Here is a 20,286-nt window from a genome sequence, read left to right as displayed (position 1 = left end):
AGAGTGCGTGATGTCACAGCTAGAGAGTAGGACAGCTTGAAATTTGCCTTCATATTATTTTTTAAACCTGCCATAATTCCCAAACCCTACATTCCTGAGACATAATTTTTCATGACAAACGTAGGAAAACATCTCGTAGCTTGAAAAATGACAAATAATTAAGCAAAAATAATTAAACAAAATGCCTCTTGAGGGCATGAGGGCATGATTAAAGCTCATTGTAATTTCAGGCTGATATTTCCTCACAGCAGCAGCCGCACACCTTTAGTTAAACTGCCAAAAAGGCCACATTATTGACCCGAAAGTACACAAAAAGCACACTTCAGATACTCAAGGTCCTTGAGATGCTTCACGCTTTGAAATTTCACCGATATCTGTTACGGTTCTTCAACAAAACGTTCACATGTAAGAGGTTTATCTCTCATTCAGAACAATGGAAACCTTTGATCTCTGGACACCTCGTTAGCTCAAATATAAACACCTGTGTCATGGAACACGATGATGTCATAACTCCAACTGACATGCTCAGAGCAGCAGACTTCAGATAATGGTTAATGGTCCTGCCCTCAACAGCTCTACGTCAATTATGGGGTGTCATCATATGCCGTTTCCATGGAAACGCATCCCTCGCCATTAAAAGACGATGTCGCTATACATGAACTCCTATGAAAATGTTCAAAAACTGCTCAAACTTCACATGTGTGCTAACAGTCCAGCCGTGAAGACATCTACGGGACAGTTTTGAGATTTCTTCAAATGCCGTTGCCATGGCAACACAATGCTCGCCATGAAACACGGTTTTCTCATAACTTCAGTAAAAATGCTCCAAACGGCCCAAAACTTCACAGGTTTGGTAACGATGCAGCCATCAACGCATCTAAGTGTATTATGGGGTGTCATCAAATGCCATTGCCATGGCGACAGACCACTCGCCATGAAACACGATGTCGCTGTAAGTCCAATGGACACGGTCCAATCGTCCCCCAATCTTCACTTGTATATCACCAGCCCATGCCTCAACAGCTCTACGCCAAATCTGAGATCTCACCAAATGCCGTTTCCATGGAAACGCATCCCTCGCCATAAAACACGATGTCGCTATAACTCCTATGAAAATGTTCAAAAAGTGCTCAAACTTCACATGTGTGCTAACAGTCCAGCCGTGAAGACATCTACGTGACATGCCATTGCCATGGCAACACAATGCCCGCCATGAAACACGGTTTTCTCATAACTTCAGTGAAAATGCTCCAAATGGCCCAAAACTTCACAGGTTTGGTAACGATGCAGCCCGCATCTAAGCGTATTATGGGATGTCATCAAATGCCGTTGGCATGGCGACAGATCATTCACCATCAAGTTAGTTAAAAAGTTTGCAGTTCAAATATTCTGCTGCTTTTCCAAGCCTTTTTACTTTCTTTTCTTCTCTCATCACACATTCAAGCCCCCAGTGTTCATGTATCATTTCAATCTAAATTCTTCACTTTCTCCTTACACATTACATTTCAGCACAGCAGTTTAGCGTCAGATTTTCAGCATAAAGCATTCCCACTAGCAATTTTTTCAGGAATTGCATTCTCTAGTTTGGTATGCTTTCCTGTTACTGAACCTCATTATTACCCTTTAGTGTGCATTTGACCTGGGATTGAGCTCTGTATTTATTTACTGTTGAAGATGACTGGTAAAGGAAAGTTGTCATATAGATATGAGGGAGAAAATTGTTTAAAGGTGGGGTAGGTCATTTTGGAGAAACCAGCTCGAGTGCGCTGGAATTTGAAAATACACAGCCGGAAAAAATCTGCCACTTCCTTACAGAGCCCCTCCTCCAACACACACGAACGCGCACATGACCAATGAGGGCACGAGATAAGTTTGTGCACAGATGGAAGGCTGACAGGCAGGTAGGCCATCCAGTTATTTTAGCCGGGCCGGCTAAAATAATTAGCTCGTAATTGGTCGTACTTTTTACAGTACTACGGCTTCCACAGATGACATTTTTTTATGGATTTTTTGTCAAAGCACTTAAGATATTCATTGCTATCGGGATGTTAAGAGCATTCCATGGAATATAACAAAAAGTGTATCTCGAGCCGGTTTCTCAAACTTACCTACCCCACCTTTAATAAAACAACTTGATATAACATAAGTTTATAAATCCTGATTATAAAGAGTAGATTACTTTGAGGTTTCAGCGATTGAATGAAAACAGTCCCATTTGTCAAATTATTGCAATTATAAGGTTTTTAAACCCATATTTAAGCTAACGTTCAGTTGTAGAAACGGCCCGTGGTAATTGAATCCTCTCAGTAACATTATAATGTAGAGATTCTGCATTATGTATTATTCTGTTGATATGCCACACGATGGCGCCACTATTCTCTTTATTGTGAAACCAACATAATAGTTATCAGATATTTTATCTAACATAATTCAAATGCCCAATGTAACATAAAATTACAAAATATACAATATTACACCGCGTACTATTCAAGCAAAATTCTGGTTTTATTAATACTTAAAAATCACTGTATATATTTTGATATACACATTTTAAAGGTGGGGTAGGTAAGTTTGAGAAACCGGCTCGAGATACACTTTTTGTTATATTCCATGGAATGCTCTTAACATCCCGATAGCAATGAATATCTTAAGTGCTTTGACAAAAAATTCATAAAAAATGTTCATCTGTGGAAGCGGTAATACTGTAAAAAGTACGACCAATCATTTTAGCCGGCCGGCTAAAATAACTGGATGGCCTACCTGCCTGTCAGCCTTTCATCGGGGCACAAACTTATCCGTGCCCTCATTGGTCATGTGCGCGTTCGTGTGTGTTGGAGGAGGGGCTCTATAAGGAAGTGGCAGATTTTCTCCGGTTGTGTATTTTCAAATTCTAGCGATCTCGAGCCGGTTTCTCAAACTTACCTACCCCACCTTTAACATATTGATTATTTGTATATATTTAAGCACAATGTGAACATTTCTACATATTATTATAAAATAAAAATTACAAATATTATATTGTATTTTATCTTCTTATTGCACATTATTTCCTTCACTTCTTATCTTTAGAAAGTTATTTTTATTTAATTTTATCATTTTATTGCACATTTTAACTTTTATTTCTTATGATTATATACACATTTGTATTATTTTTATCGTCTTAATGCACATTTTAACTTGTTTTGTTTTTTATCAAGCTTTTATTTAGCATTTAAAAACATTCCAGACCGATGACAGAAACACATGTCATTGTATGTATGCAAACCTTTATACAGTCTATGATGCAAACCGTGGTTTCAGGTCATTCTTCCATTTGAAGGATTTTCCACCTGAAGTGGAAATGCTGCTCTTCCATTTCCTCCTGTTTCTCATTTTATGGCCTAATTGCACATACTTAAACTTCTTACGTTTGTATAAATATGTATTATTATATTTAATGTTATTGTCTTATTGCACATTTTCACTTTAACTTCTTAGGTTTATATAAATATGCATTATTCTATTTTATATTTATTTTAACTTCTTATATATTCAATTTCTTTTTTAAGTGTGTTGTTGTTTTATATCTTCTTGCTGCACATCACATGTTTTACTCCAACTTCTTAGGTTTGTATAAATGTGTATTATTTTATTTTTATTTTCTGGTCTTATTGCACATTTCACTTTATACTCTGTTTCGTGTCTTCAGGAACTGCTCTCCCTTTTCCTCCTGTTGCAGACCTGTATCTCTTCCAGGCTAATGCTAACAGAGCTAGCTTCAGAGTGTCCCGACTGCCGAGGCTGGCAGGCAAGAGGCGACAGGGAAGGACCGGACTCAAGGACCTTTTTGGGGGGAAAAACCGAGACAACACCACCAACTCGGACGGACACGAAGGGATTATAACGTTTTTATTTGCGGTTTGGGGTTTTCCAAACGGATCAAAGCATCGCTAACGTTTCAATGTTAGCTGGAAGTTTGTGATGATGTGGTGACGCGACGGGAAGCTAACGTTAGCTCAGCGGCTAACTTCATAGCTACTTGATAGATTAATCACTTTTAGCAGAGCTTTTAAAACCTATTTTTAAATTAATATTTTCGATAATGTAAGATGAATAGCTATGAGATGTTTTACCATGTTGTCTACTTTTATATGGAATAGAGAGTATCTTTAGAAGTTAGTCCTAATCTAGCAACCGTTAGCTACCTAGCTGGCTAGTAGCTAACATTGGCTAGCTGTCGACTTTAAAACTGCCAAAGAATTCTGTTTCAAATTAGCTAAGGCTAGCCGGGCTACAACTGTTTCCACCTAACCTTACTGTACCATCACATTTCTAGCTGGTGTCATATTTTATTACCAGCTGGTTAAACGTAATGTTCGTTTGTTTGAAAAGCAAAAATAAGACACTTTACTTCCAAATCTAGATATGCAAGCTTACTTAATGATAGCTTGCTAACGTTGGGTTAGCCGGCCAAACTTGGAAAACTGTCCCTCTGCTCACTTGATGTGGGTTTCTCTTTGAGGCCTTTAGGAAATTATCCCCTCTTTTTTTCACCCAGAAGACTCGTTTTTTGACAGCCTTATTACATCCCTGCCTGGGAATGGATTTTATATTCTAAAGGATATTTGTAAAGGTTGTAACACACGATTGGAGTACCTGGACTTTGTTGACATTTACTTGGCATCATAAAGTAACGTGGATTACAAAGGCTGTTGGAATAACTACATTCTTCAAAGGTGAGAGGTTCACATCTTTAGGCAGATAATATAGAAATCAAAAGTAAAAATCTGAATCAGAAACATGTTTACTGCCAAGTATGGTTTGCACATGCGAGGAATGTGCCTTGGTGTACATGGTGCATACCTAAACACAGTGATACACATTGAAAGAAAATTAACAAAAAAGTAAAGCAATTATAGAAAAAACATTAAAATATAGAGAAATATTTACATGAAATATTGAAAAAAGTATGTGCAGTATTGTGACGAAAAGTGAAAAGCTGTGCAGATATTTAAAGATGTAGCTTCGTATACAGATGTGCAATATTTTCGGAGGGGCGTGAAGGACTGACATTAATTAAATACAAATGTATTGTCTGCATAGTTTGCATCAATGTAATGTATAGTGTCTATGGACTGGCTGTGGGTAAGTGTCAGATGTGGGTGGTTTGTATTAGAAGTGACCCATCGTTTTTCTTGATTTTATCATAGTGGATAACACTGATAGAACTGTACTTCAGTTGTTGGCTTCTTTAAAAACCCATTACAGGAACTGCAGAATGTTCCAACCTAATCTAAAGTTAATTTGATTATTTTAAAATCACAAGCACAAATTACTCATTGAGTCACAAGTGGTGCAGCCTTTAGTCCTAGTTTGGCCAGATTTGCCTCTCAGTTAGCATCCTCGTCCAATGGAAATAGATGCACCTGGCTAAAAAGGGTTTTAAGCTGAAATCTATTTAGCTTCTGGAGGTTGTCATCTTTACCTTTTGACGTTATAATGTCTGTGCTGAGTTACACTGGACCCACCATCTGTCACTCCCTCTCATGGATGCTGTGTGACCCTCCCCCTCATAAACATTGTTGAGCCCTGAATGGCCTGACCTCGATATGCAGTGATGGTTTGTATTTTTATTACTGTTAAATTAGGTTACATTTCCCTCCTTCCACAGAAATAGGGTCTATCTAAAACATGCATTGTGATAATTAATTAAGGATGGCAGGTTGATTTCTATCTAGTTAATTTGAGTGTATCAGGTATGGTCCAGCTCTTTTTGTGAGATACAGTTAAGTGTTGGTGCACTGAACCGAAAAACAGTTTCTGAAAGCAAATGGCTTTTGGCATTTTGGCGCTGCTTAAGATGAAGTGGTAGCCTTGCTCTGGCTCCCACTGAGTTCCCCACTGCACTTGTTCTAATTTATAAGTCGTTATTCCTTGTAGGTATTTTAAATCCAGCTCACATGATTCTTGGCTTTTTGTCTAGCAGTCTGTCTACAGGTCCTAAGCTCCTTGGTGTGGAGAGTGGCTCTAATTCTGCAGACCTTCCTGCACAGCTGTTGTTAGATGCAACATTACCCAACAAACTCCAGACACAAACACAGCTTTCTTAATTGATTTAAAGCTCACAGTTATTTCACAACAGTACCAATGTAGGTTAACTTGACTGTCTACTCTAGTTAACCATTATAATCATCAGTAAGTGTTCTCTTCTGCTTTGTCAGTAAACTTTCGTAATAGCCAATGCTTTGGTGTCTGCAAAGTATGCTGATAAAATCACCCCAGCGATGCACTTTACTTGCCCTCTGTCTTCTGTGTTATCTCAAATCTGTCAAGAGGGGGGGTCTGCTTTAGAACATAAGCCACTTTAAAACCCAGGTTGTAAACCACTTTAATTTACAATTAAGCTCCAATGAATTTCGAACTGTTGTTTTTTTAATGTATTCGTAATTTGAAGGAAAACGGTGTAACTTTATACCCTAAGATTATTTGTTTACGACAGCAATCTTTTAGCCCGACACTTTTTTACCGGTGTACATTGATTTAGCTTTTGGGGAGGAGAATGAATGAAAGACGTACGAAAAGTCCAACCAATAAGCTACAAACTGAACTTTCCTTGGACGGGAGTAATATCGGCATTTTATAGATTTGTGTTCTGGCTTTTACATAATTGAATATTGAGCATGAATTAGGGCTGCACAACATTGAAAAGTGACATTGTGTTAAAGGGTTTGATGATATTTTAGATTTGATATGAGACGTTTTTTCAGCCACTTAACTTCAACGAAAATCAAATCCACTATAAAATACTGTACATATGTTAAGTAAGTCCGAGAATGTTTTTATTTAGCCTTAAACAAATATTGAGCTTTCTTCGATTTCAATATTGCGCTAGTCCATATTCCAATTTCTTTAAGATGTTGATTAATTTGCCGCTCTAGCTTTCATACTGAAATGTTGCAGTTAACTGACTTTCCGTCCTGACTGCTTCATACTTTTCTAAATATCTTCATGCCTTTATTCTAACTCTAAACTGTTTCTCCTCTTTTTATCTCCTTTTCCCTGTCCATCCCTGGCTGCAGATGATGTGCGAGGTGATGCCCACCATCAGCGAGTCGGAGGGGGGCGGCGGGCGTCGGGGCTCGGGCTCCCCGCTGCAGTCGGACTCTGAAGGTCACTTTGAGTCGCTGATGGTGTCCATGCTGGAGGAGAGGGATCGTCTTCTGGACACTCTGAGAGAGACGCAGGAGAATCTGGGCCTGACGCAAGGCAAACTGCACGAAGTCAGCCACGAAAGAGACTCCCTGCAGAGACAACTCAACACCGCTCTGCCACAGGTCAGTTTTGATGATATGATAATGTATAAAGTGAGATTAAAGAGATTTATTTGCACCAGACTTAGAAAGCTGCACAACTAAAAGACCTTACTGTGTGGGAGAGAAACTCCCTCTGCAGGGATGTTATCCTTTGCAGACCGTTTACATGCACAAACACCTATAGAACACACTACAGGAAAAACCCTGAACATAATAGGGCCTCTTCAGTAGGAAAGATAGCAGTCCCCTGCAGAGCACCTGCATGCCTCTTGCTGCCAAAGTGTTGATCTCTTTTGGATGACAGATCTTTGGCTCCGACAGTGGAGAAAGTGATGCCAGAGTTTGGTGTGGTTTTGGGAGCTGAATGAATGACTGGTTGCAAGGTGCAAAGAGGTGTGTGGTTTTTGCATCAAAGGTAAAATGCGCCACGAAGATAAAAGAAACTTAAAATTGAGAACATCTTCTTTTAGAGTGCTGAAAATAGTATTTCATAACACAGGGAGTTTCTGTCTTTTTTTCAAATATCTTTCATCCCTACTGTGCATATAATAAATAAGCAATAAGCCCCTTACAGTAATTAGATTGGCATGCTTCTATGTCTAATATTTGCATAACATAACATGGAGGATATCATGATCCCGGCTTTGCCCATCTGCTTGTGGGACTCATGTTTCTGCCCTCTGTGGTCGTACATTTAAAACAAAGGGATTAGGTTTCCAGTTTTAATGATGCATAAGAGGTTGGTAATCAGCTAAGCCCTGTTGTAGTTCTGGTTCAATATGCATGCAGTATATGGAGTCAACAAGCCGGTTATTTTCAGTGTTTGATGGACTTTTTATGACATGAGGGAGAGGACTATAATCAGGGGTGCACATAACTGGTACGCAGGTACGCATGCGCGGCAACAATCTGAAATGCGTAACGTCACTTGTGTCACAACGCGCCTTTGCGTACCTGATAGGTCATCAAAACAAAACACATATTTCGCCTACACATGTTTCTTGTCAATACTCAGTGGAGTAAATTATTAGACATGTCCAAAAAAAACAAAGACATTAAGCAGCCACTTTGCCGTTTCGCTCCCTGCTAAAATCTTCAGACTTTCTATGACTGATTGAACTGGGTGCTGGCCGTGCCGCGCAGGGCATAACCGACGGACCTGTGAAGCTTCACAGGAGAAAGAGGCTTAGATCACTGGACGACAGAGTTGGTCGCCGTGTGCACAGACGGAGCTGCTGTTAACGTCGGTGTGTACAACAGAATTGTACCAAAACTACGTCAACTGGCTGCGGTGGGAGACTCCCCTGTGCACATTCTGTGCCCCGCGCACACACTGGAGAACTGCGCAAAATCAGCTGATCACAACGTTCACGCTCTGTGGTCAAGCTGCTGCAGTTTTATTTACAACAAAGTGGAGTAAAACACACAGCTGCCTGCAAACTTACTCAGGCTGTTAATGGAAGAGTTTGAAATCAGACAGAGGTGGAAGAAGTGTTACTCAAGTAAAATTAGAAAAGTATATTATCATCAAAATCTAGTTAAAGTAGCGACAGTAAAAGTAGTCATTTTGCAGATTGGTCCATTTCATAATAATGTATATGATATGTTTTATAATTATTGATCATTAAAGTGTTTAAAAATTAGTTTGAATGACTTTGTATACTGCAGGGTAGCTTGTGGATTTACTCCAGGTGGAACTAAAGTCTGATTTAACACTTGATTATATTTTCACATCATTCATCCACATCTGTAAAGTAACTAAAGGTATTAAATAAATGTAGTGGAAGAAAAGTACATGATTTACCTCTGAACTGTAGTGGAGTAGAAGTACAAAGTAGCATAAAATAGAAATACTCAAGTAAACTACAAGTATCTTAAATTGTACCTAAGTACAGTACTTGAATAAGTGTACTTTGTTACTTCCCACCTCTGAAATCAGATATGACTTCAAGTCATGTGATAATTTCTTAGTATTTGATCCTTCAACTTGGCCTCAGGAAATGCAAGGACTTCACAGTTTTGGCAACAAGTTTTGGAGAAAGCAAATTGGAGGCTTACAAAGAGACAGGGAGGTGCATCTTCATCATCTTCATCATCTAGCATGCAAGAAGTGTAAATAGAGGACAGTGAAGGAGACACTGAGGAGGACAGTGAGGAAGACTGCACTTATTAACACCACGCTTCATGTGGGGTGAGTACCAAACGCTGTCTGCTGGTACTCATCTGAGTAACTCACTCAAAAAGTTATGTGCACACCTGACTATAATGGCGCATTTCCACTACACGGCCTTGCTCGGTATGGCTAGGCCTCGTTAGGACTGGCTCACTTTATGGCGCATTTCCATTACAGTTTAGGAACTGGGGTAGTATCTATAGTAACGCAGTGTAGGCGGAGCCGTGACGTCATCTTCAATGAGAACCCCAGAAAAACAACACAGCCGTTAGCTGTTAGCACTCAGAGCTCACAGCTCCTCATATATGTTCAGAAACTAGACAAAAGTTAAACAAGTACAAACCACAGACTGTCTGTGTCATGGCGAATACAGTCGCTGCTTTATTTATGTCTGTAGGCCGTTGTTGTGAGTGTGGACGGTCGGAGCATATACTGCGTTAGCTTAGCCAATCTCCATTTAGAAAACACGCATTTTAAAAGGTTTTTCGCCTGCTGTCTGTCTGCAGACTTGACAAAGCATTAATTCATGGTTTTTACTAACCGGTATCAGTATGTTGTTACTTCGGCATCATTTTGAAACGTGTATTACAATTAAATCACGGTCAAATATGTTCATCTTGTTGTAGTTGTAGCTCCCTTGCCAGCGATTCTCTCTCTAGTTTAGCATACTCAGCCCGACTCAGCCTGGTTGTTCCTGGCCCTAGAACCACGATTTTATGGGGCCAGAAAAACTGTGAATTAGGACCCGCTAGCCGGTACTAGGCCAAGTGGAAACGCAACCAAAGACGGGCCGCTGCCGTCACAGCTCTCTTAAACGGGGCTCCGCGAGTGATCTCAGCTCAGAATATGACGGATGATGGATCTCAGTGTTGAAAGCAGAGAGGTCTGCAGATAGTAGACGGACGCTGCAAATAGGAAGCAGAGCAGATTACACTGAGCTCCGACTGATAGTATCCCAACTTTCCTGGAACATCAGATGGTTAAAGCTGATGTTTAACACACTTGTGGGATGCCGAGGCCTTTTCTCTGCAGCCGTGTGTTTAACAGCCTACATCCCACGTCAAAACATTCCACTGTGTTAGGACTCTGATCCATTAATGTACTGCAGGATAAATATATGGAGATAACCATGTACAGCAAGTAAAGCATTTTCATCACAAGCAGTCACACAGGCTATAATGTGGGTGAGGGTTGAATTGATCACAGAATTAGAGGCGAGCTACGACACAATAAATGCTTTTTTGTCACATGCACAATAGCTACAGCATAGCTTTGGCAATACAAATCAATAAAAATGAAAGTCCTAGGATCCCCAACTCAACAAACTATACACAAATAGTACAAGAGAAAGTATAAATAAAAAAACACAATTGCAATAGTTGGAATCTACCTCACGTTGCAGGCATACATTTCACAGTCTAACTGTCATTCATATTAAGTGTCTGTCAAATGTTCATATACACAATTAATCAATTAAGGTTGCCAGTTCGACCTTTATAATAGATTATTATCATTTGTCAAAGTACCTAAAAATACAATAAAAATGCTGTAAGAGGAACTGATCTCCTGTCACTGAGCCTGGCAAAGTAATATTTGTATATACAGTAAATCAAGGCTTTATTCGGGCTAAATAGCTAAAAATATAAAAGGCTTTAATCTGAAAAAACATAATTTATTCTATTGAATTGCATTTTAGCATTGAGGAATACAATTACACATTTTAGTAAAAAAGGGACAAGCATGCTTGAGAAGTCTTTAAGTCAATCCTCTTTGTATATAAACAATATATAACATGTGTTTCCCTTTTGTTCGTAATCTTAGTATCTGAGGCCTCAGTTCATACTAAAGTAAATGTGCTTGTATGTGTATTTTAGTGTGTGTGTGTTTGTGTGCGTGCTGCTGTGCTGTAGTCAGCTGATCGTCTGGCTGTCTGCCAGGCCTCTTGGGATTTGTATTTGCAAGGCAAGAAAAACCAGCTGTCAAAAAAAGTAGCAGCCATTTATATCCTCTAATCTGGTGTTAATACAGTATGTGATATTCCTTTGTTTTCTGTGCAGTTAGCGTGACGTAACATGTCTTTTATGATTACCTAAAAGTAAGGAATTCTCGACAGTCCCCCTAACAGAATAAATCATTTGAACATCTGTGAATAATTTGAGGATGTCATAACTTAAACATGTTTTATAAAATGTTTTGGCTGTCTATTGCCAACCTTGCCATTTTCCTATCTTCCCTTTGTTAATAATTCCACATGTAAAACTTGATTTGTACTTGGCTTGGGACTATTGTAAACCTAATTTGATAGCAGATTTAATTGTGGTTCAATAAAGCATGCAACCAATGGGGAACTAAAGGTGGAACACGTTTATTGAAGTTGAAGGCTGGTAGGCAATTTGTTTTTAATTAAAAGGAACATTAAGTGTAGAATTTAAATGAAATGCTCTCTGTTATTACCCTGAGACGCACTAATTGTTTTTTCCACAGAGTGGTGAAATGATTTTGTAGCCTACATAAAGTAAGATCAAGATTTTCTTCCCCTTCCTTCTACTTCTTCTGTCCATCCTGCTGGTAGAGGTTGTGTGTTTGTATTTCGTTATGATACATTTGTATGATTTGGCGCAATAATTGTTGTTCTATTTGGAGATGATTTCACAAAAAAAGGAGGAACTGACAAAGCAGCACTTCACTATCAGCCTCATGAATGCATTGAGGAAAAACACTCCTAGAAACCTTAAGATTCCCTTTTGAACTATTGATGTTGGATAGATTCGTGGTCTTCAGGCGGTAGGTAGGTAAAGCAGAGGTGAAGTTTTCTCCCTGGCTTCCTCCCTCCCGGTGAGAGTACCCTTCCACTGGAATGCACAAACATTCCTGGGCCGTTTGCTCGCACGTCAGCAGCTTCTTCAAACTGCAGCGGTGCCCTGTTGGAAGCTGCCTATTTGTTCTTTTCTGTTGTCTTTTCTTTGTTTTAGGAGTCATGTGTGCAGGCTAAATTGCTCTGACGCTCCCCCAGTGAAATGCAATGTTGTGGAAAGCTCATTGACACCAGTTTGAATGTGTGCACAGATACATTTCTTTAGTAGACCAATTTCAGGGCCCACATGTTGCGGCAAAGTCCGTTTCTGTGCTTCTGTGTCAGCCGAGGCTTATTATAGTTTCTCTTGAAGTGGGCTTCACTGGGTGTGTGTTCGTGTCGGCTGGCAGTGGATTTACAGCTGCTGTGATTGATGAGGCAGTAAAAGAGAAAGACGTGGTACTAGTTGGCTACATGCTTGATGTTGCTGCATTCATAGTTTTTCCACACCGACTAGTAAATGTCTAGTGACACTCTAGACAACTGCTGTCTTCTCCCAACTGCTTTACATTGTAGAAAAAGTACATTTCATGAAGAAATGCCAACCATAACCAAAACCAATACCAGATGGCTTCATCTATCACACCAACATGTCTCTTTGTCAATGAGGTTGTGAAATTGAGTGCAAGTGAGATGAAGGAACTGTGTTGAGCATATGGAACAGACGGGCATTGTCTTGTGGATACGTTTTCCAAATGGTTAAAAATCCTTTTTTTTTTTTTTTGTGTGATGTCTCGTATTGTCTTTGGGTGTAATGGACATATGGAAACACTTCTAAAATCAGTGTTGTTTTATTCAACATGCGAACATAAATGGAAAATGTAATTGATATTGAACTTCTCTAATTACCTTCGTCAAGGAAGTTATGTTTTGAGACACGAGAGGGTTGATGCTCCCGTCTGGTTCTGTTTAACATTTAGTTTCACCGTTTACCACACGGAGGAAAAGGCCCATATTTTCTCTTTTTCTGCTTGCTTCTGTAAAGTTATTACACATATACATTAAGATGAATACAACTAATTATAAAAACACACAGAACTATGCATCGTACACAGATATCCTCAATAATTGATCACTTTTAATAGCTAATTTCACTGGATCTATATACTGAAATGTCTAAGCCAGTAAGGATCTTGTGGGTGCGAATTAAGACGCACCCACGAGAAATGAAAAAACAACTTGAGTTGACGCCACATTATGCTAAAACATTAGGGTCAATAGCAAATTCTGTTTCGTTGACTACAAACTTTTAGTTGCACCTGTCTATTTCCACATTACGACTTCAAGTTCATGAACACACGAAAGAGCATCATCTAAAAAAAACATTGCCTTTTGCGGAGTTCTGCACTGTCCAATTGACTTTCTTGTTGATATCATTGGTTACTTTCAGACATTTGATTGATGTGTAAGATAACGAGTCATCCTGAGTGAGTCGCTGCACGGTAAACCTGTCTTTCTCTATAGAATTGACACATGCTGCATGTTGCATAACACTCCTGCAGCTTCCTGTGAGCCAGACACTGTTAACAGGGGATGTCATGTCCTAAATACTACAGATTGCAAAGGTTAACGACATAGTGCTAAACCGGACGTTGCTACAGGTACCGGTGAGGCTATGAAATACAATCCAGGAAGGCTGGTCTGAGTAATGGATCCCCCCCCCCCCCCCCCTGCAGCCCTGTCACTCACAGGACCCTTTGGCCTCTCTTTTCCGTTATGACTCCTATTATATCTAGGCTGGTCCCACAGTTAGGGCTGCTCGATTATGGCAACAATCATAATCTCGATTATTTGGGTCAATAATTGATATCACGATTATTAAAAACGATTATCCATTTACTTTGAAAACATGCATTTATTGGATTAAAATTGAACAGTATGTTTTTAACAGTTGATTACCCTGAACTCTAATTATAGTTCAACTGAAAAACCAATAAATTAAAAAAAATTATGCAAAATGTTTTTTCGTTTTATTTCGATTACGTTGTTTTCGTAATCGTTGCAAGCCAAAATCGTAATTGCGATTAAAATACGATTAATTGAGCAGCCCTACCCACAGTGACGTTAAGTGAGATGGAGACTTAAAATGAACCTTTATTGACTCCAAGTCCAATACCAGCAAAATTTGATTACTTTTATTCCTTGTTCTTATGGCGCTTTAAGGTCGTCATTGGGAGATGGTTTGGACAAAATCATCTGCCAAAAAAATGATGTGCAAATAAAGATCCATCAAATACTGGATAGCGTTTTGAGACTAGAAGACACCATTTTTGGAAAGTTATCTTCCCATTGTGTTTTACTCTATCCTCCGTCTCCACTACTGTAAAGTACAGTTTACTCCTATCAGTCAGGATTGTGTGCATGCATTTCTCTGATTGACCAACACTTGTCTACAAAACTGTTTCATTTTTCAAGAAAGTCAGGATAGAAACTACTTCAGTCCTTGACTTGTCCTTCAACATACATTTTCTTATCTAGCATCTTGCTTAAACCTTATTGCAACATTTGAAAAAGTGAACCTACATGCAGTTAGAAAAGACAGATGGAAGAATATAGAAGTAGAGATTTAATATTGAGAGTGCACTGGTAGATATTTGGTGTATAGGACTTAACAAAATCATGTGTTTGCTCTTTTCGGTTTCTGATATTCGGCTGCTTATCTTTAAGGATCTAATTGACGACACTGACCAACTTGTATATTCTGGTCAGGGCCACAATGGCATGAATTGAGAGTCTTCAGTGGTGAGACACAGAGACAAAGACGGACTTGTTCCACAGTGACATGAAAGTGACAAGTGTTGCCTTCACCAACTGTGATCTGAATAAGTAACGCAAAGGAAACCAACAGAAGATGGTAGTCAAGGTCGTGCTCTCATACAAGCGTTACAAACTATCCTTATAACTATCCAGGTTCATTTGTTCAAAGCAGCAACGCAGGATGTTGTATTTGAGAAAGCTAGAGCTTATTGTCGTTTCCTTTCACCTCTCGATGAATCTGTTTTCTGGAGAAACCAACCAATAACTGAAACATGGCCCCTTTTCTATTCCAATGTAATCACTGTCTTAGTAAAGCTTCACCTCGGACTGTTAGACCAAGGTCATTAACCACAACATATGAAGTTGATACGTTGCTTTCGGCATACAGTTAATAGTTCTAGTGTGTATAAAATTGACGAACGTCCCCCAAATTAAGAATGAGTCTTGACTATGCTATTAATCAGTTCGTTCTAATTACCTGAATAAATACATTTGACTCTACATTACAGCAGGAAATTATTCTATCTCCAATAGCCCATACAAGGAGACACTGTCAAAATGAGTTTCCAGAGTTTTCTTGTCACCTGCGTAGCCACATAACAGATGCTACCGAAAACATTCCTGACCTTTTTAGGTGTCCACATCCTTTTCCAGCCTCATCAGTCATCAGTGTTTTACAATGAGGTGCACGTGATTGTGGTCTGAAGCTACTGTTATAAGGACACTTTCACGCCTTGTAAGTGTAGCTGTTTTTTCCCTTGTTCATGTTGATAGGACAGAGTTTAACAGTTGTAATTGCAAGTGCTCACTGAACATAGAGTTATAGGAGAGTGTATTAAGTCAGGTTGACAGTTAAATAAACCAGGTATTTATTTAGTATACTCTATTAGGCTTTAGGCATGGGTCAAGTTATGATGGAAACTGCATTGAGGCACACGTTTCTCTTCTGCTCACTGTTTGTGTTGAAATAAATACTTAAAGAATAGAGTATGTTACTGACACTGACCCTCATGCAAAAAGTGAGGAACCTGTTGCCACTTTACTGCTTTACATTGATTGCAAAGCAGTATAGCAAAGAATGGGCACTTTGCCAAGATACAGTAGCTGAACAATCCTAATTATGACAGAAACAATATTGTCTTTAATAACAAATGAATATATAATAATAAGTAGGGCTGTGCAATTAATCGTATTTTAATCGCAATTAGGATTTTGGCCTGCCACAATTACGAAAACAACATAATCGAAAAAAACGATTATTTTGCTTTGCTAGGTTGTGACAGTGCACTGCAACATATTTGATCAAATGTATTTGTATTTATCATATTTATATATGTTTAGTAGCTTTTTGAAGTGCGCTCCAAAATATTTGTTGATCTTGTTTATTGGTATTTATTATTTTTGATATTATTTATTTAAATGTATCATTTATTTAATTAATTTTTGTATTGGTTTTTCAGTTGAATTATACGCTCAGGGAAATCAACAGTTAAAAAGATACTGTTCAAATTATTATTTGTATTTAAAAGTTCAATCAATGGATGTTTTCAAAGTCAATGAATAATCGTATTTAATAATCGTGATATCAATTATTGACCCAAATAATCGTGATTATGATTTTTGCTATAATCGCACAGCCCTAATAATAAGGGTAATGCCAATACCTAGAATTTGGTACCTGCTCCTGAACGATAACACACCTTTACACCTATGATATCCCCAATGTAGACAAGTCTCTGAAGCACACACACGCATATGCACACAGAGTCTCTGGACGTAAAGTGGGTTATGCTGTACCTGCTCTAAGACGTTAGACAGCAAATCACCATTATTATTAGATCTTGGTAAAGGGTGGTGCAAGCTTATAGGCTCACTAACACTAATACGATTTACTCCTTCGGTATTGAAATGAGCTATTGAATGAGCAGGCATTTTTCAATAATCGTTAGTATTAAAGCAATCAATGCCAATTGAAGAGCTCCCTCCACAAAAAGTCAGTGGGATTTCTCACAAAAATTACCTCTGTGGCAAACAAATGTTAATGATACCTACAGTTTTGTCCAGAAAGATAATTTCCTTTTTTTTTATATTCACCAGTGGGGTATTTACTAACGTATTTTATGTCGTACAACAAAAATCTCTCGTGTTAACCACAGACCTTTTTATCATGCTAACAACAAAAAATACATTCAAAAAACCTCTGACTTCCAGACGATATAATAGGAACCGCTGACTCATTTCTGGATTTTAGGACTCATTCCTGCACCACTCAATTGATCAGTGCCTCCAAGTCATTCAGCTCCATTGGTTTTACATCTTCTCTCTATCTGTGTGTTTGGCAGCAGACTCAGCAGCTGTGAAAGGGAGCCATTGTAATGTCTAATTAGTTTTTTGACGGTGAGTCCTCCTGTAGGCGAGCAGATGCCCTCGGCACAGTGTCAGATTTCAGCACACGCCATAAGCTTTTAAGAACGGCTAAAGTCATTATGCTGCAGGCAGGCCTGTTGGTTCCGATCTCAGCTCCAAATACAGCACACTCAGATGGAGGAGTGTGAAGGGAAAAGAGCTTATTCTCTCAAGCCTATTGACCTGCTCTCAAATGCTGCCAGGCTTTAAGAATCCGGAAAAGTTTACTTGGACTGTAAAACAAGTGTCGAAAACTAAATGTTGATTATTTGTCTTATCAGGGTTTGATAATTAGGTTGTCCATGGTTAGATGAAACAGCTGCAGTTCAATGGTGTATTAGGGCTACACAATTGTAATCATTAAGTGTGCTGTCATGTGTGCTGTGTTTTACATTCTTGTTCATGTTGTTGACCAAACAGAGAGGAGCGAGACTGTTTCCTGATCTTCCGTTTTGCAGCTTTTATCTGCCTACAAGAGAAACGCTTTATAGAAATGTCAGTTCATTTGAACTATCCTTCTCCTCAGAAATATCAGAATTCAAAACCGCAGACACTTATCATCTTAGTTTTTATCCTTTAAAGCAGGGGCATTCAACTAAAATTCAACGAGGTCCAGTTAGAGAAAATCTCCCCATGCAAAGGTCCGGAACTTCAAAATGTCTAAGTTGCTTTATGAATTAGTGTGAGATATATTGAAGTAGCCTGTAGCTTTATCAACAACTGACTGCCAATCAAATAAAGAAAGTACAATTCAAAAACAACAATATTTATTGTCAATTAACATTGAACTATACAGATATACAGTAAATACTGTGGATATGTGTAATGTTCCTCTCGGGCTGCATTTAAGAATAAAATAGGAGAAAATAAATAAAATAGCTTTTGAAAATGTGTGCATCTTAAAAGTGCTAAATTTTAGATAAATAAAATAAAGTGTGGCAGCAGCTTGAGTTTCCCTTTTTCTTTGTTAACCGTTTCACATCATGACTTAACAGTTTCAGACGATGATAGAACAATATCAGTCTTTACACATCATAACAATTGAACAGTTTTGAAGTTTCTCTTTCTTTCCCTCTTATAGTGCAGTCCCTCACTCACTTTGTTTTAATTCAGTGCGAGAATTGAGCTTGAGCTTGTCCTGCCCGGAGTTTAAATCTGGGCTGAAATGGTGTCAGGGCCATTCTCATACACACATGCAGGTGCTCATTGGTTAGCCTCGGTTAGCCTGCCCTGGAACGATATTTAGTTTGATCCTGGTGGACTGATCATATTGGGCTCTGAGACTGCTTATTTTTTGTGACCTCAGTTCTGACTTGAGAGGGAATGTTTGGTCAAACACTTTGTGTTTTGTCTCATAGTGGCGTTTTGGCACTTTTAATGAGCGCCACGGTCTCTGAACAAATGAGACACACTGGTTCTGTGCTCCCAGTGGGCCGGATGAACATGAATGAGTCCACTCAGGGTTAAAAGCTCTGTTCTCACTTTCCTCTTCTTGGAGAGCGCCATGTGTCATTATTTGTCTCTCCCTGTCTGCCGCTAACACGCCTGTTCACTCTCCTCTCCGTCTTCTCTCCCTGTATCGCTAATTATTCTCTTCACTCACTTTCCTCTCCGCTCTCTCGTCTCTTCTTCTGTGTTTCTCTCCCTGTATCGCTCACTCGTCTCTTTCGCCCCCTGTCGGCAGCGGTTAAAATAGAATCGCCCGTCAAAATTGAAATCCCCTATTGATTATAGGTCCGGGTCCGTATAGGTCGGGGTCCGGATCCGGGCCGCGGTCTGCCTGTTGCCGACCCCTGCTTTAAAGTATTGTGTTACACTACATTTTAATTAACGTTACATATGTGGTTAATGGTTAAAACATTGTATTAAAATATTTGTTAACTTACAATACCAAAATACATGTTTTATTAGTTGGTACCTACTAAGTCCGTTTAAATGCAAAAAAGAATATTAACAAACCAACACAGAATACATAAAAGGCATATAAGCAAATATTCAATTTAAAACTCACTATTCTGTTGAAAAAAGGCACCGATATGTAATTTGAAGTGTTTGCAAACTGCATTCATGTTATTTTGCCATTGCAGTGCTCACATTTTTCACCTGCTCCCATTCAGACATATCTCTTAACAATATGGTAATGCATAACGTTTATTTACTCATATATTATATACATATTCATATCAACACAGAATTGAGCTTCTGTCTTAGTGCCACAAAGGTGCCGGGATACTCTTCCCCGAGAGGACGAGTGCCAGTACTTATCCCTGGAAAGCTTTTGTGTGTTCCTCCTCCTGTGTTTTGTAACACTGTTCCTTTAATATGTTGGCACACATATTTGTGACCCCCCCCCCCCCCCATCCCTTAATCCCCTCCCCTGTTCTGAGGCTTACGAAGCTCAGTCCACTCCGAACCAGCGTGTCGTTCCTCTAACAGTCTTCAGTTTAGGGAGGGAGGAACAGATCACGCTATAAAGCCCATAGCTGCCATCACGTCTTTACACGCTTATAACTATACGGTGTTCAATCAGCAGATTCAAAATGCATTCATATATTTGGGGAATAAAGTATTTAATGCTGTAAACATGTTGACCCTCAATCTGATGCTTTCACAACTATTTCAATATGATACTGGATCTACGGAGATAATACAATTAGGGTAGTCAGGCTGCATAATTAATCAAAACGTTGTCAAAATTGCAATTTGGACTCGCAGTATGCATAGCATTTCTAGGCAAAAAAAAAAAGGGCAAAAATATGTGTCAATATCTGATGGAAGTCTATAGATTAAAATCTATAATGGTA

General features: G+C 38.9%; 1 protein-coding gene across 23 annotated transcripts in view; it reads left to right on the top strand.

The window, feature by feature from the left end:
- Positions 1 to 3,750: 3,750 nt before the first annotated feature.
- The window catches only part of ppfia1 (PTPRF interacting protein alpha 1), a 68,364-nt gene continuing 51,828 nt past the window's right edge, over positions 3,751 to 20,286 (top strand). For all 23 annotated transcript variants that reach the window (XM_034148939.1, XM_034148938.1, XM_034148922.1 and 20 more), the window contains exons 1-2: positions 3,751 to 4,715; positions 7,059 to 7,313. In XM_034148939.1, coding sequence (XP_034004830.1) covers positions 7,059 to 7,313 — 255 coding nt within the window. In that variant the 5' untranslated portion in view covers positions 3,751 to 4,715. The remainder of the gene's footprint in view (positions 4,716 to 7,058; positions 7,314 to 20,286) is intronic.

The sequence above is a fragment of the Trematomus bernacchii genome, unplaced genomic scaffold (genome assembly GCF_902827165.1).
Source record: "Trematomus bernacchii unplaced genomic scaffold, fTreBer1.1, whole genome shotgun sequence".
NCBI classification, from domain to species: Eukaryota; Metazoa; Chordata; class Actinopteri; order Perciformes; family Nototheniidae; genus Trematomus; species Trematomus bernacchii.
Note: the sequence above shows the minus strand (reverse complement) of the source record. Positions and strands in the feature narration are given on the sequence as shown.